Source organism: Chiloscyllium plagiosum, chromosome 31, assembly GCF_004010195.1.
Source record: "Chiloscyllium plagiosum isolate BGI_BamShark_2017 chromosome 31, ASM401019v2, whole genome shotgun sequence".
NCBI lineage: Eukaryota > Metazoa > Chordata > Chondrichthyes > Orectolobiformes > Hemiscylliidae > Chiloscyllium > Chiloscyllium plagiosum.
The window spans coordinates 30,663,927-30,678,618 of record NC_057740.1 but is presented as its reverse complement, the minus strand read 5'-3'; the positions used below and the strand labels follow the sequence as shown (position 1 = coordinate 30,678,618).

The 14,692-nt window shown below is 40.6% G+C and overlaps 1 protein-coding gene across 2 annotated transcripts in view; it reads right to left on the bottom strand.

The window, feature by feature from the left end:
- The window catches only part of LOC122565377 (interleukin-6 receptor subunit beta-like), a 109,657-nt gene extending 98,628 nt beyond the window's left edge, over positions 1 to 11,029 (bottom strand). The window contains exon 1 of one of the 2 annotated variants that reach the window (XM_043721289.1): positions 10,954 to 11,029. Coding sequence is in view for 1 of the 2 variants with exons in the window: in XM_043721288.1 (XP_043577223.1) it covers positions 10,811 to 10,833 (23 nt within the window). In the remaining variant the exon portion in view is untranslated. Of the gene's footprint in view, positions 1 to 10,810; positions 10,859 to 10,953 lie in introns of those variants that run through there. The other variant, XM_043721288.1, reaches the window with a different exon arrangement.
- Between the last annotated feature and the right edge of the window lie 3,663 nt (positions 11,030 to 14,692).

Genomic DNA, 14,692 nt, shown 5'->3' with positions numbered 1-14,692 from the left:
ACCTGGTTCACTAATGTCCTTTAGGGAGGAGAAACTGCCATCCTTACCTGGTGTGGCCTACATGTGACTCCAGACTCTTAACTCTGGGCAATTAGGGATGAGCAATAAATGCTTGCCTAGCTGGTAACACCCTGATTCAAAAACAAATACAGTTAAGGGTATCTGCTTCTCTCCAGGCAAGAGCGAGAATTTGGAAGGCTCTGTACGCTAACCTGATGGCAGCATTTGGGACATAATCAGCATTGCAAAAGGTAATAAGAGAGTCTGGATTATTATCCAAACCGCAAGCAAACTAGAATAGGGTAGGTAAGATTCAATGTATGATTCAAAGGCTAGTGTGGGAGAAATGGATTTAGAGTCATAGGGCACTGGTAGCAGTAATGGGAAATTGGGAGCTTATCACTGGGACAAGAGTCCCCTGAGCTATATGTTCTGGTGAATTGCACAACAAGAGTTGCGGAAAGGGTTTTGGACTATATATTAAGGGCAAGGCATCAAATGAGGGAAAAATGTGAGGAATTATTCCGAGAGAACAAGGCAGGAGAAGAGGATAGCAATAAGAATGATGATAATCAAAACATGGCAGGACAGGGCAGAATATACAAACTTGAGTTTTCTTAGAAAAGAATCAATTATTTGACATGGACATCACTGGCTAAACAAGTATTTACTGTCCATCCTGAACTGGCCTGGAGAATGTGGTGGTGAACTGCCCTCTTGGATTGCTGTAGTCCTTGTAGTGGAAGGACACCCAAAGTACTGTTCAGAAGGGAGTTATAAGGTTTTAACCTAACAATAATGAAGAAAAGGTAACATAGTTCCAAATTGGGATAGTGTGTGACTTGGAATGGAAATCACAGGTGGTTTCATCAATAGTTTGCTGACCTTGTCCTTCCATGTGTTAGTCGTCATCAGTTTGGAAGGTGCTACTGGAAGAGCCTTGGTGAGTTACTGCCATGCATCTCGTAGATGGTACACATGTGCTGGTGGTGAATAGAGTGGATGTTGAAGATAGTGGAAGGGATGCCAATCAAGCACGTTGCTTTGTCCTGGATCATGTCAAGCATTTTGAATGTTTTCTAAACTGAACCAATCTAAGCAAGTGGAGGGTATTTCATTACAGTCCAGACTTGTTACACAGAACATCAAGCCCCTGATCAGCTCTTGTAGCCATGGTATTTACATGCTGGTTCATTTCAGCATCTGGCGAGCAGGTGAGGCTAGAGGTTTGCAAAAATTGTAAAAAGACAAAAATAAAGACTCTATTCAAATTCCTCCAGCATTTATAACAAAATGGATGAATTGCCAGCTTAAATAGAAGTATGTTGAGCTTGATGGCTATTGTGCAGTTTATAAGTAAAGGCTGGGACCTGAATATTCAAGTGTACATGACTTTTCAGAAAGAGAGTATGTATGCTGATTACACTCAGCTCTCTCTAATCCTTCACTATCTCTGTGTTGTCAAACTGCCTATCTTGTGTGGACATGCTGTAATCTTTTCCCATTAAGTTTAAAGCCAAACGTTCTGTCCCTCACCAATAATTCCATTTCTGAAATGGAAGCTGAGCTGAGTTTCCAAACCACATCCCTGTGAAAGATTAAAGTCAGACGTTAATAAAAGAACCAAAATCTTTTAATAAGTATCAGTATTACTTAAAAGTCAAACGCCCGCAGAACTTCACAGACTGCACAGAGCTCAGAAACAGTCTTTCTAGGTCAAGCTACAGATGATTGCATTTATTGCTTTTACCCAATGCCTAGGGACCATGTTACTACACCAGTCCAAAATATAACATATGGTGCTTTGCCATGAGACCAATGACATCAAAACAAATTCTGGGTGATAAGAGCCTGGAACACCTTTATAAACACTGAAGAATTGATAAAGTGTATCAAAGTCACGTGAAAGAATGCACTTAGGAAGACATAGAGTTGAGACTTCGCCAATGGAGTGAAAAGAGAAAGAGAATTGAAAGTTGAGATAATCTGACTTTCAGATGCATTTCTTCAACTTCAGATGTTAATTGTGAGTATACTGCCTGTGTACTGTATACTTAGTGCTTATTAGTTATCAAGGTGTTGGACTTATTAAAACTCACTCCTGACAATATAGATATGGCATCTTGGGATTACAGTCTATATTATGACAAAACACACCCCAATATCCTCTTCATTACAAACATGACCTACCAGCTTCTTCATAACAATTCACCCAACTCAGCCCATCTTTTTGCTGAAATCTTCATTTCTGTTTTTGTCAACTCAAAACTCAAACAATTATAAGAATATGAAGACAGAGCACCCATCTAAACCTTCCTTCCTCATCTACATGTTATCTATTCATTAACTTCTGCAGAAGTATGGGGTCAGTTTCCATATGTATGCTGATTACATTCAGCTCTCTCTAGTCCTTCACTATCTCTTGTTGTCAAACTGCCTATGTTGTATGGACAAACTTCAGTCTCCTATAAACCTCAACCCATCCAAAACGTTTCTACTATATCTCAAACAGCTGAAAGGCCCACTCAGCCATCAGCCCTCTGTTTATTTATACTGGTTCCGGATCCCGCCAAACCTCTAATTTACAGCATCCTGGGGTTTAAATCCCATTAAGGTTTCAACCTCTCCCTGTCATTGTAATCTGCTATGCTTACAAAGCTCACAAAGAACTCTGTGCTTTCAATTTTGATATTTCCCTCCTTGCTTCATCCGACCATTGGCTGGGTTCCTGGAAGTGCACTGGAATTCCCTCCTGAAGCTTTCCGGCATGTCCTTGCAACTGCGTTTACTTCTGTGCAAGCCAATTAAAGGTGCTGTACCTGAATGCACACTATTGTCAAACACTTGACAGCAACACTGGCTGTCAGGGTGCAAACGTGCAGCCTTTTGGTCCAACTCTGCAATATGTCAAAAAAATACAGCAAATGATATGTTCTCCTCATTTGTACACTATGTTCAATATGCATGTTCTGTTCCAGTAGATGTATGACACATCATGTTGTTAGCTCCAATGGGCAGGGATAGTGCAAAGTTTTAACAACATAAGAAATAGGAACAGGAAAAGGCCATGCAACCACCTAAGCTGACTCTATCATTCAATAAGATCACAAGGACATAACAGTTTAGAACAAGAATAGACCATTTGACTCCTCAAGCTTGGTCTGCCAGTTGATAAGACCATTGTTGATCCAATTGTGGCCTCAAACTATGTTCCTGGTTCATGGTTACTTTAACTGATGAAGGAGCAGCACTCCGAAAACTTATGATTTCAAATAAACCTGTTGAACTATAATCTGGTGACATGTGACTTCTGACCTTGTCCACCGAGTCTAACTCCAGCACCTCTACATTCTGGAATTAAATGTGTTGGCTTATGCCTGAAACGTCGATTCTCCTGTTCCTTGGATGCTGCCTGACCTGCTCGCTTTTCCAGCAAAACATTTTCTCACTCTGATCTCCAGCATCTGCAGTCCTCACTTTCTCCTCCATTCTGGAATTAAAAACTAGCCTAAGGGAGACCGTGCCAATAAGCGCTGTTGATTGTCCTAAAAACCCCTCTGGTTCACTACTGTCCTCAAAGAAGGAAATCAACCATCATTACCTGGTCTGGCCTAAATATGACTCCAAGCCCATAGCAATATGGTTGACTCCTAACTGCACCCTGGAATGACCTAGAATGCCAATCAGTTCAAGGGCAACTAGCAATGGGTAACAAACACTGCCTTGCCAGTGACACTCACATCCCACACAAGAATAAAAACAATTCTGGGTATTGGCCAATGCTGAAGCAATTGGTCATGATTTATTAAGCACACTTGCAGTATGCAGGTACACACAAAGCACCAAGGGTCAACTGGTGCAGACTAAGTCTACATTGGGTACAAGATTAAAAATAAGAGACAGGGGGACCCAATTGTGGAATTTTTGACCCAATTTCTGTCCTCTGCCAATGTACTGTGGCAGCAGAGTGGACCATACAAAATATGTACCACAGCAAGCTTCCTTCAACAGCATGTTTCAAACCCATGACCTCTACCATCCCGAAGGATGAGGCATAGAAACAACACTGCCTGAAAATTCCTTTCAAGATACACATCATCTTGACTTATAGAATGAGAATTAGAATTAGTTTTATTGTCACATGTACTCAAGTTACAAAAAAGCAGAAGTACAGAGAAAAGTGCACAATTTTGCCAACACACAGCACCATTTTAGGTACAAAGTACCCAGGTACAAATCTTAGGTACAGAAAAATAGAGAAAATAAAGAAAAAAATGATTTGGAGATGCCAATGTTGGACTGGGGCTCCCAAAGTTAAAAATCACACAACACCAGGTTATATTCCAACAGGTTTAATGGGAAGCACTAGCTTTCGGAGCACTGCTCCTTCATCAGGTGGTTGTGGCACAACCACCTGATGAAGGAGCAGCACTCTAAAGCTAGTGCTTCCAATTAAACCTGTTGGACTGTAACCTGGTGTTGTGTGAATTTTAACTAAAGAAAAAAGTTACACTATAATACAATTATACATAGTATAAACTAGAAAAATAAGAAATAAAGCAAAAATGATAGACATTACAGTCTTTCAATAAGGACTTAGAATTATGTGATGATACTGAGTCAAAACCACAGAACATGGTTAGCACTGCTGCCTCACAGTGTCAGGGACCTGGGTCAATTCCCACCTCAGGCGATTGTCAGTGTGGAGTTTGCACACTCTCCCTATGTCTGTGTGGGTTCCCTCGGCGTGTTCGGGTTTCATCCCACAATCCAAAAGATGTGCAGGCCAGGTGAATTGGCCATGCTAAATTGCCCATAGTGTTAGGTGCATTAGTCAGGGGTAAATATAGTGTAGGGGAATGGGTTTCTATTCAGACGGTCAGCGTAGACTTATTGGGCCGAAGGGCCGGTTTCCATACTGTAGGGAATCTAAACTCCATCACTACTAGCATTGTGGATGTATGTACACCATTTGAACTACAGCAGCTCAAGATGGCAACTTATCACCATTTTTTCAAGGACAGTTTTAAAAAATATTCATTTGTGGGGTATGGGCATCACCAGCATTTACGATCTGTCCTTAATTGCCCCCGTGATGGTGGTGGTGAGCTGCCTTCTTAAGCTGCTTGAGGAAATTAAGGATAGGCAACAGATATGGCTCCGCCTGCGATACTATGTCGCGGAAAGAGAAAAACGCGAAAATGCACAAGCATAGAATTGTGACTTCGCATGCCCAACAGATTTGGCAGCAAGTGTGGAAAAAGTTTTTTGACCTTAATAAAAGCACAGGCAGTGAACACAAAGCAAAGCTTAATGTGTTTGCCTGGAATTCTCATTAGGGACCTGTATTTACCAGTTACAATTTTATATTCATCAATCTTGGAGTGGGAAAATGCATCCAAATTCTTGAGGGCCCCCCTGGTGTATAAACCACTGGCCTGGGAAAAACATTTCATAAATTTATCTAATACTTCACCCACTTGCCTAAACAAGATTAGAAAGGCTTATTTTGGCGAATAAAAAAAGATGCCCTTCAGGTGTATCCGTATACTTTACTCCTGTTTTTCTCTAAAAAGTACATCAACTATGAACCATAAACAATACTCAATACAATGCATTGTTAACAAATATGGCACGAGGTTCCTGATGCACATGACCTAATCCTTTATGTATTAGGATAAATTTATTTACATTAAGACCCATCTGTTGTTCAGTTTGTGCATTTACTCAGTTGGTTCAGTGTTCTTTAAACGTAAAACAAAGATACATTTCCAAGTAAGACATGGAAATATAACAAGCTGACTCAGGCAAAGTGAGATCAGCATATAGTGACACCAAAGCTACTGGCCAGAAAATAAGTCATTTAGTAAATCCCCTGTCAATTTTACTATAAATAACTGGAATTGACCAGACATGTAATCAATCTGTATTATGTAACTATCCACCATCATTGTATTTTGCTGTTGTATTCAGGATGCACTGCTGTGATTACCTTCCTGAGTTTGCAGAAAAGTCTAAGTTAAAGAGGGAAGCCCCAACCCAGCTCTAATGCATTGGTGGACACAGTGGTGTCAATAATATTATTAAATTGGAGAGGGTTAGGGTTAGCTTGACCAGGATGTTGCCAAGAATGGAGGGTTTGAGTTTTTAAAAATAGGTTGGATAGGCTGGGACTTTTTCACTAGATCATAGAAGCTTGACAGGTCACCTTATAGAGGTTTATAAAATTATGAGGGGCATAGATAAGGTGAGTAGCAAGGATTATTTTCCCCTAGGGTGGGGGAGTTCAAAACTAGGAGACATTTTTTAAGGTGAGAGGAGAAAGTTTTAAAAAGGACATGGAGCAATTTTTTTTTACAGAGTGATTCATGCGCAAAATGAACTGCCGGGGAAGTGGCCAATGCAGGTACAGTTACAGCATTTAAAAGACATTTGGTTAAGTACATGAATAGGCAAGGTTTGGAGGGATATGGGCCAAATGCAGGCAAGTGGGGCTAGTTTAGTTTGGGAACATGATCGGCATGGGAAAGTTGGAGTAAGGGTCTGTTTTCATGCTGTATGGGTCTATGACTCTACCCACTCGAAAAATGAAGAGAGATTATGAAAGGGAAGAGACTTTGGAAGACGATGGAGACTATTGTCAATGGAAGTATAATGGAAGTAAATAAAGTTTGCTAATCATTACTTCTTACAGCTAATTTCATGCACACACTTCACTAGTGGGAAGTCCTGACCACCAGTAGTCCACTCATCAGGAAAGTACAGGAGCTAATGCAATATGGTAGGTGGTGCACTCACAGTTTCCTGATCTTCAGCATGGTTGGTGGATGATGTTTCTCACAGTAATATGCATGCTCATACATGTTCTATGTTCATACATAAACATCTCCAGTTTATTGAAACAGCATTAAAACTGGGTTTGTGCAATTTGCTCACCACAACTGATGCAATTTCATAGACCACATTCTCCTTAGAGCTGGACAGTGATCCATGTAATTTCTAAATTCACTGCATTTTTAACTATCGAACAATTTCCATACCATACAATCAAAGTTGCAGGAGCAAAATATCAGCCACCTTCTGCAAAACATGTACACAGCAAAGTTAGCTAAAACAGAATGAAATGATAACAGTCGCTTGTTTAAAATTTGACAAAATGTGTGAATCTTCCATCCTACAAATGAGCATTTTACTATTTGCCAAGTTAGCTGTCTTCAATTAGCTCTTGTCATTCACAAGGAAGTAGAATTCAAGAAGACGTAATAAACAGCAACTTCCATCTATGTAGAATGATGAACACAAGGAAACATCGCAGGCACATTATGAAAGAAAGTTGGGCCCCAAGTCACATAAGGAGACATTAGGGCAGATAATGAAAAGCTTGGTCAAAGTGGTAGATTGTATTGAACAACTTAACAAAAGAAAGACAGAAAGAATGATGGGGAGATAAAGATAGGAAATTCCAGAGCTTCAGGCTCAGTTAGTGAAAGCACAACTACTCACGATGGAGTGAATGTTCAATAGTCCAGCATTTGCTGACTGCATGGATAAGGAGGGGTCGCAAAGTGGAGGGAGATTACTGAGATGGGGATTTGGGGGGGTGGGGTGGTGAAGCAGCTTGAAAACAAGCATAGGTGCCGACAAATTAATAATGCATGTAATTGTCGAAGCAATGCTTACCTGTAATATCTTATGTTTTCACTCTGTTTCTTGTTAATGCCTTGTATAAATTAACAGGAATAAAAACCTTACCATACCTCACTAAGTGTTTACTCCTCATGTAGGAACACAAACAGCAAGATGATTCAACAGTTGGGACCACCAGACTTGAGAATAGTGATACTTAATGTACACCAATTCACAGCAGCAGTCACTGGCTAGAAATTGACAGTAGACATCCTGTTGGTTAGTCTTCTTTCATTTAAAAAAAACACTCAGGCCAATAAGACAAACATTATTGTATGCCCAAACCTTAAGATCAGATCACTCACTACACTCTAGTGATTGAACTCAACACCTTCATGATGAGAATTATTTACTGAACCATTGAAACAATTAGTTTCAATCCTCACAAATCTTCTGGAAAGATTACAAAATTGCTGTATTATAAAAGCATTGAGAGGTTTTTTTGTTCTTTACATGGGATCTGGACATCAATGGTTGGCCAGCATTTTTTTTACCCATCCCTAAATAGTAAAAGGTAAGCTCCTGCTCCCTCATTGGATAGAGGCAACTATTGGTGGTTCAACCCCAGGGTCATCACACCTTAGGTGAGGGAAGAGGTTCGTAAGGTTCATGGTAACCTTAGCCAGTGCAGGAATTACACCCACACTCGTGGCATCACAAGCCAGCTGTCCAGCCACTTGAGCTAACTGACTCCCAATTTGCTAATACTATTCCTGGCAGTAGTTACAGTCAACCATGTTTCTAAGAATCTGGATTAACACATAGGCCAAGATGTCACATCTTGGTTTTAAAACAGCTCTTCTCTCATTTCAGTCCATAATTTAAAAATACTGAAAAAAAGACACTGACTTTACAACTTGCTCAGTGTATCCAATATTCTCTATATATTCAATTATTATAAATTAAAATCTGAGTTTTGTCAACTCAGCGCTAATGCCACTCCTGAGAAAGGAATCAGGCATTCTGTTTATTTCAGAACAACTTTAATTTAGTTTTATTTATTTGCTGGCATTGCTGTCTTACATAAAGCACAAGTCTGCAAATCACAGTGTGCCTATTACTATTGAAATATATTCTAATATGTTAAACATGTTTCAGAAATATCAAACAAAGTACAGTTAGATTGCATGAGCAATAATACTAACAACATCTTCAAAAAGGTTATCTAAGGGTTCAATATATCTTTTCTGTCATTTCAAATTGACTTAGAGTCACTGAGTCATACAGATGTACAGCACGGAACAGATCCTTCGGTCCAACCCGTCCATGCCGACCAGATATCCCAACCCAATCTAGTCCCACCTGCCAGCACCCTGCCCATATCCCTCCAAACCCTTCCTATTCATATACCCATCCAGATATGTTTTAAATAGTGCAATTGTACCAGCCTCCACCACTTTTTCTGGTAGCTCGTTCCATACATGTACCACCCTTTAAGTGAAAAAGTTGCCCCTTTAGTCTCTTTTATATCTTTCCCCTCCCATCCTAAGCCTATGCTGGTCAGAAGAAACTCAGATCTATTTAAGAAAATGTCTGCAATCAAGAAAACAAGCTTGAAAATACTTGGCAGAAAACAAAGAGTGGTACCAACACTGTTCAATACCGCAGGATGTCTTAGTGTGTTTTACAGCCCATAAGGTGCTTCTGAAGTGTGGTCACTGTTACAACATAAGAAATGAGACAGGCAATTTGTGCACAGCAAGCTTCCAAACCAGCAATGTGATTATGACTAGACAACTTGTCAGGTGATGTGGATTGAAGGATAAACACTGTCCACGGCAATTGGGAATATCTCCCCCTGTTCTTGAAAATAACACTAAAGACGTTCTACCCTGACTCAAGGGGGCAGAATATGCCACAATTGAACTTCTAATCTGAAAGCTAGCTTGTTTAAAGGGCACCACTCCCTCCATGGGTTTTCAGTACCTCCCCAGGACTGTGCTGCAGCATCAGCCTCCATTGATGTGTTCAATTCCTGGCAGAGGTCTTGGAGGCATAGAGTACTCCTGCTTCCAGAAGTAATCAATTGGAAGTCAGCTTGCTCCTTGCAAGCCCAGCCGGCAGCTATAACAATGCAGGCAGGCTAATGTGGACAATAGTGGAATCCTCCCTGTACCTGGTGGGAGAAGCTGGCCAAACAGCCAGCAGGGCCAGCAATAGGGGGTCAGTTAGTTCAGACGTCTGGACAGCTGGTTTTTGATGTAGACTGGCAACAAAGGCTACCATGAAGGTCCTGTCTTCTCAGCCTCACCTGAGGTGTGCTGACCCTCAGGTTAAGCTCATCTTCTACTGCCTTTCTCTCATGAGAGAGTGGGATTATGGTAACTTTACTGTTAGTGCCAGCAGTTGGCAGGCACTGCTGGGACTATAGGAGCAGGCACAGAACTGATCCTCTCCGCCCCAGAAAGATGTTTTAGGGGGTGAGGGATTCTGAAAACCCAGGAAGCAGAGCAGAGGGAGATGAGGACAATGTTCTGGGTGGGCAAGTGGCACCACCAACAAACGTGGGTGGTGGCATCTGAGGTGGGTTGCCCCTTATACACACCAGGCATCCCTCTTCCCCATCACCCAATAAAGCAACCCTTCCTTCTAGCCTTTCAAAACAAAACAACCTGACTGACCTCTTACTTATTTAATAACTTATGTACTTAAATATCTCACCCCTTCGTTATTAGGGAATGAAAGCTCGCCCCCCAAACCCAACATCCACGCTGTGGGGAAATGAAACTGAACCTGCAGCCCTGATCATTCCAATATGATGGTATCGAACGCGATTTACATCTTACATCAGTTGAAATACAACGGGCTCCAAAATGTTACAGAAACTTGAGAGAGACAAAGTTACAAACACGTTGCTGCAAATTACTGAGGGCAGGTAACATGACCATCAAAGCAGTCAACATAAAATATTTACAAAGTCGCCTGCTTCCCCTCCATACCATGGAAGGTGTCTATCTATCCCAGTATTAAACATTTGAATCCCCACTCATCTCGCAGAAAGTACACGAAACTGTTCCGCATTAAGTACGCTAATCTTAAGGTAACTGTCACACAAGGTATCAGAAGGTTAAACTGCAGGACACAGGTAAAGTTAAATCAAGTTAACACGAATTCGGATTCAAACCTATTCTGAAATACATGTGGCATTCTTGCTTCCAACAGGTTACCGCGCTGTTTCCGATCTCCTCCCCGAAAACATATTACATGGTGATTAAAAGCATCTCACCAAAATGTAGTTAATTACATAGTTTAAAAAACGAGACTTACTTTCAACTCCAGTCAAAAATATAGCTGCGAATAAATTTATTAGTCACATATCAACTCTTTAAAAACTATAGACGCTTCGTACCAACATCTGGAAATGCTTTTCCTGCAAGTTCGGTTGGTGGAAATTTTATACCACTGGATGTGTAGTATGTGTGTGATTGACAAAGCAAATAAACCAATAAGAGACTGAGAGAGGTCGACGCACAGCGTTTAATCATCAATCCTTTTACAGAAATGTCTTGCACGCTGAGAGTTGATGTTGTCCGCACTCCATTATACACAGCGTTTCACCTCGTCTGTATCTGAATTTGAAGGCTCTGCCTTAGACAGGGGTAACTGTTTTAATGACACCGATAGTCCTTCAAGTGCCCGATTTTCATAATTGAAAGAACTGGAACCCAGTTTTCGCAACCTCAGGATATCTCAAAGCCTTCCACAACTAATCAAGTGTTATTAGAGACCAGTGACTGTTTTACTATAGCAAACACAGCATGAACACCAAGCTCTCAAGAACATCAATGGGATAAACATAAAACCGCAAGAGAACCGCGAAAGCTGGAAATCAAACAGAAACAGAAATTGCTAGAAAATCTGTCCTGCAAGTCTGGCAGCATCTGTGGGGAGAAATCAGAGTTACCTTTTCTGGTCCAGTGACCCTTCCTGAGAATGGCGAACTCCCCTGATCTTCTTTGAACGAAAGGAAGTCTTTATTTGTACTTAGTATTTCCATCTGGGAGTACAGATGACACATTGGTTTAAACTGTCATTTGACAGATGAATATGGAAGGGGATAGATTATCCTGAGGAGCCAGGCAGCTATATCATATCTCAATCTTACCAGCCTCTCATACACATTCAGAGTCATGAGGCACGTTTTGCTGAGAAAAAGACAGAAACTTACCCCATCCCTTTGCCGTATCAGGCAAATAATATCTGACATCACAGGTAAGCTTAGCTTGTCAGAATATAAAGGACTGCGATAAACTAAAGTGTATCTTACCATTGTGATCCAGTGTCGCAATATCAGTTGCAACTGTGAAGATCAATGTAACTAATGACAATGTGCATTTTCTCTTAAGTCAAATCTGATAGTATCACCATGATAACTTTTATGTAATTCAGATATAACATAACCAACCATTAAGTACAATGCAATACATCTATGCAGTTTGTCAAGATGGAGCCTTAGTTCTGTTGAAAATTTTGTATCCTTCCTCCCTTGGTATCAGGAATTTTAACTAAAACCAATAAAAAAGATTAATGCAATTAATCTACCCAAGTCATCCATTGAACATAATCACAACATCTACCAAGATGCCAAAGGGCAGGATTTATCATGTACATTATTCTTCATTGATGTAGAACCATTGGGGAGGAGCTGCAGTAACTTCAATGGCTGTCCTAAGTCATATCAATTAACTTCAGCCTACACCGGATATCCAGTTTGAAACGTTTCTGATCCAACATGGCTTAGTATCTTTGCAGAGGAATTCAGTGTCTGATAAACCTGAATTCATTGTGTTTCGCATTCCCGTCACTAAGTGAGCATATTGAACAACTAGCAAGCCTAGCAAAATACCAGACTACAATCAACAGCCTGCCCATCTCTATCGAAAGAACATTGACCCCATCCCATTTGACCTTTGGCAGCATACAGGATTTTATTCTGAGCCTTGCTGTTTACATTTTACCAGGACTTGATTATGTGAAGGTCATGTCAAACCCTCTCCTCCAGCAATGCTGAAGTAGGTCCAAAAACTTCAAAATCCAGGAAGCAACATTGCGAACTAGTATTGGGAGAGTCACTGAGGAGTTGTTCTTTCCCAATGAATGAATAAAAACAAGAGAAAACATAATTGTTTGAGCATTTTTGAGTTCAATTGAAAGGAAATTTATTTAACCAACTTTGTGGTTAACCTGAAACACACAAAAACACAAATTGCTGGAGAAACTCAGCTGGTCTGGTAGCAACTGTGGAGAGAAAACAGTTAACTTTTCAAGTTCACTGAGTTTTCTTCAAAACCGAAGGTTTTTTTTTTGTATTTTTGTGTCTTTCAAATCTCCAGCATTTGCAGGTCTTTGTTATATTTCATATATGGTTAACTTTCCAGAGTGATGATCCTAAAATAACATAGCAAGCATTAGAACAATTGCACTGTTGCAGGATCTCAAAGAAAGCTGTCCATAAAGATCTATGGATTTACTCTTGCCTCAGACTTCCACTTTCCCAATGGTAACAAAGTTTAAATCAAGTGCAAAGTCTAGGGGATCTCCAGGTATCCAGCAACATTATATCTTAAAATTTTAGAAGGCAATGTAAATGATTATGATTGGATTTGGGTAGAAACTAAAATATGATATTTAAAAAGTTAAATTATTTTTGGAACCCTTATTACAATGGAAATGTTTGAGATTTGACAAACTTTTGAGGGCCAGTCAGGATGTTTAAGAATAATTATGAACTCAATACACTGTAAAAAAAAAGTTACACCTCAGTCAAAAAGGGGTTACTTTTTGAAGGGTGTTTACACTAAGACTAACTGTGTAAGAGTGAAAGTTTATTCTATTGATTGCTTTAAGGATTGCACTCTGGCAAAATCTCAACAGTGATGCCTCTGGAGGAGCATAAAATAACTGGCAGCAATTTCTTTATTTCAACATCAACATTGTGCATATACAGATTCCACAAAAATGCTGTCAATTTCAGTGCAACAGCAATAATGAATGCTAACAGTTTCACTGACAATACCATTGCAAAACCCAGTCATTAATCCTCTCTATATAATTGTTGCATAACCTTCTAAGTGTATCCAGCATTTTGTGCTTTTGTTACAGATTTCCACCAACTGCTTTTTTGCTTCAATGTACAGAGGACTGTTCCTTTACAGAGTATTGTATCTACAGACTAGCAATCCAGAGGCCTGGACTAATAATCAGAAAATATTCGATCAATTCCCATTCCAAGAAGTGGGGAGTTTAAATTCAGTTGAAATAAATCTGGAATAAAAAGCTAGTATCAGTTTGGGAGAAGATTTGTAGCTCAGGTGCTCGTTGTTGTGGTTCTGTTCGCCGAGCTGGGAATTTCTGTTGCAGATGTTTCGTCCCCAGTCTAGGTGACATCCTCAGTGCTTGGGAGCCTCCTGTGAAGCGCTTCTGTGATGTTTCCTCCTGCAGTTATAGTGGTTTGTCTCTGCCGCTTCCGGTTGTCAGTTCCAGCTGTCCACTGGACCCAATATACCGGCCACTGCAGCGGACAGCTGGAACTGACAACTGGAAGCAGCAAAGACAAACCACTATAAATGCCGGAGGAAACATCACAGAAGCGCTTCACAGAAGGCTCCCAAACACCGAGGATGTCACCTAGACAGGGGACGAAACGTCTGCAACACAAATTCCCAGCTCGGCGAACAGAACCACAACAGCTAGTATCAGTAATTGTTAGTTATATTACTCTATCCTCTTCACAAATGTCCTATGGGGAAGAAAATCTATTATCTTTTATCTTTGCTGAAAATGTGTTGCTGGAAAAGCGCAGCAGGTCAGGCAGCATCCAAGGAACAGGAGAATCGACGTTTCGGGCATAAGCCCTTCTTCAGGAATGAGGAAAGTGTGTCCAGCAGGCTAAGATAAAAGGTAGGGAGGAGGGACTTGGGGGAGGGGCTTTGGAAATGCGATAGGTGGAGGGAGGTCAAGGTGAGGGTGATAGGCCGGAGTGGGGTGGGGGCGGAGAGGTCAGGAA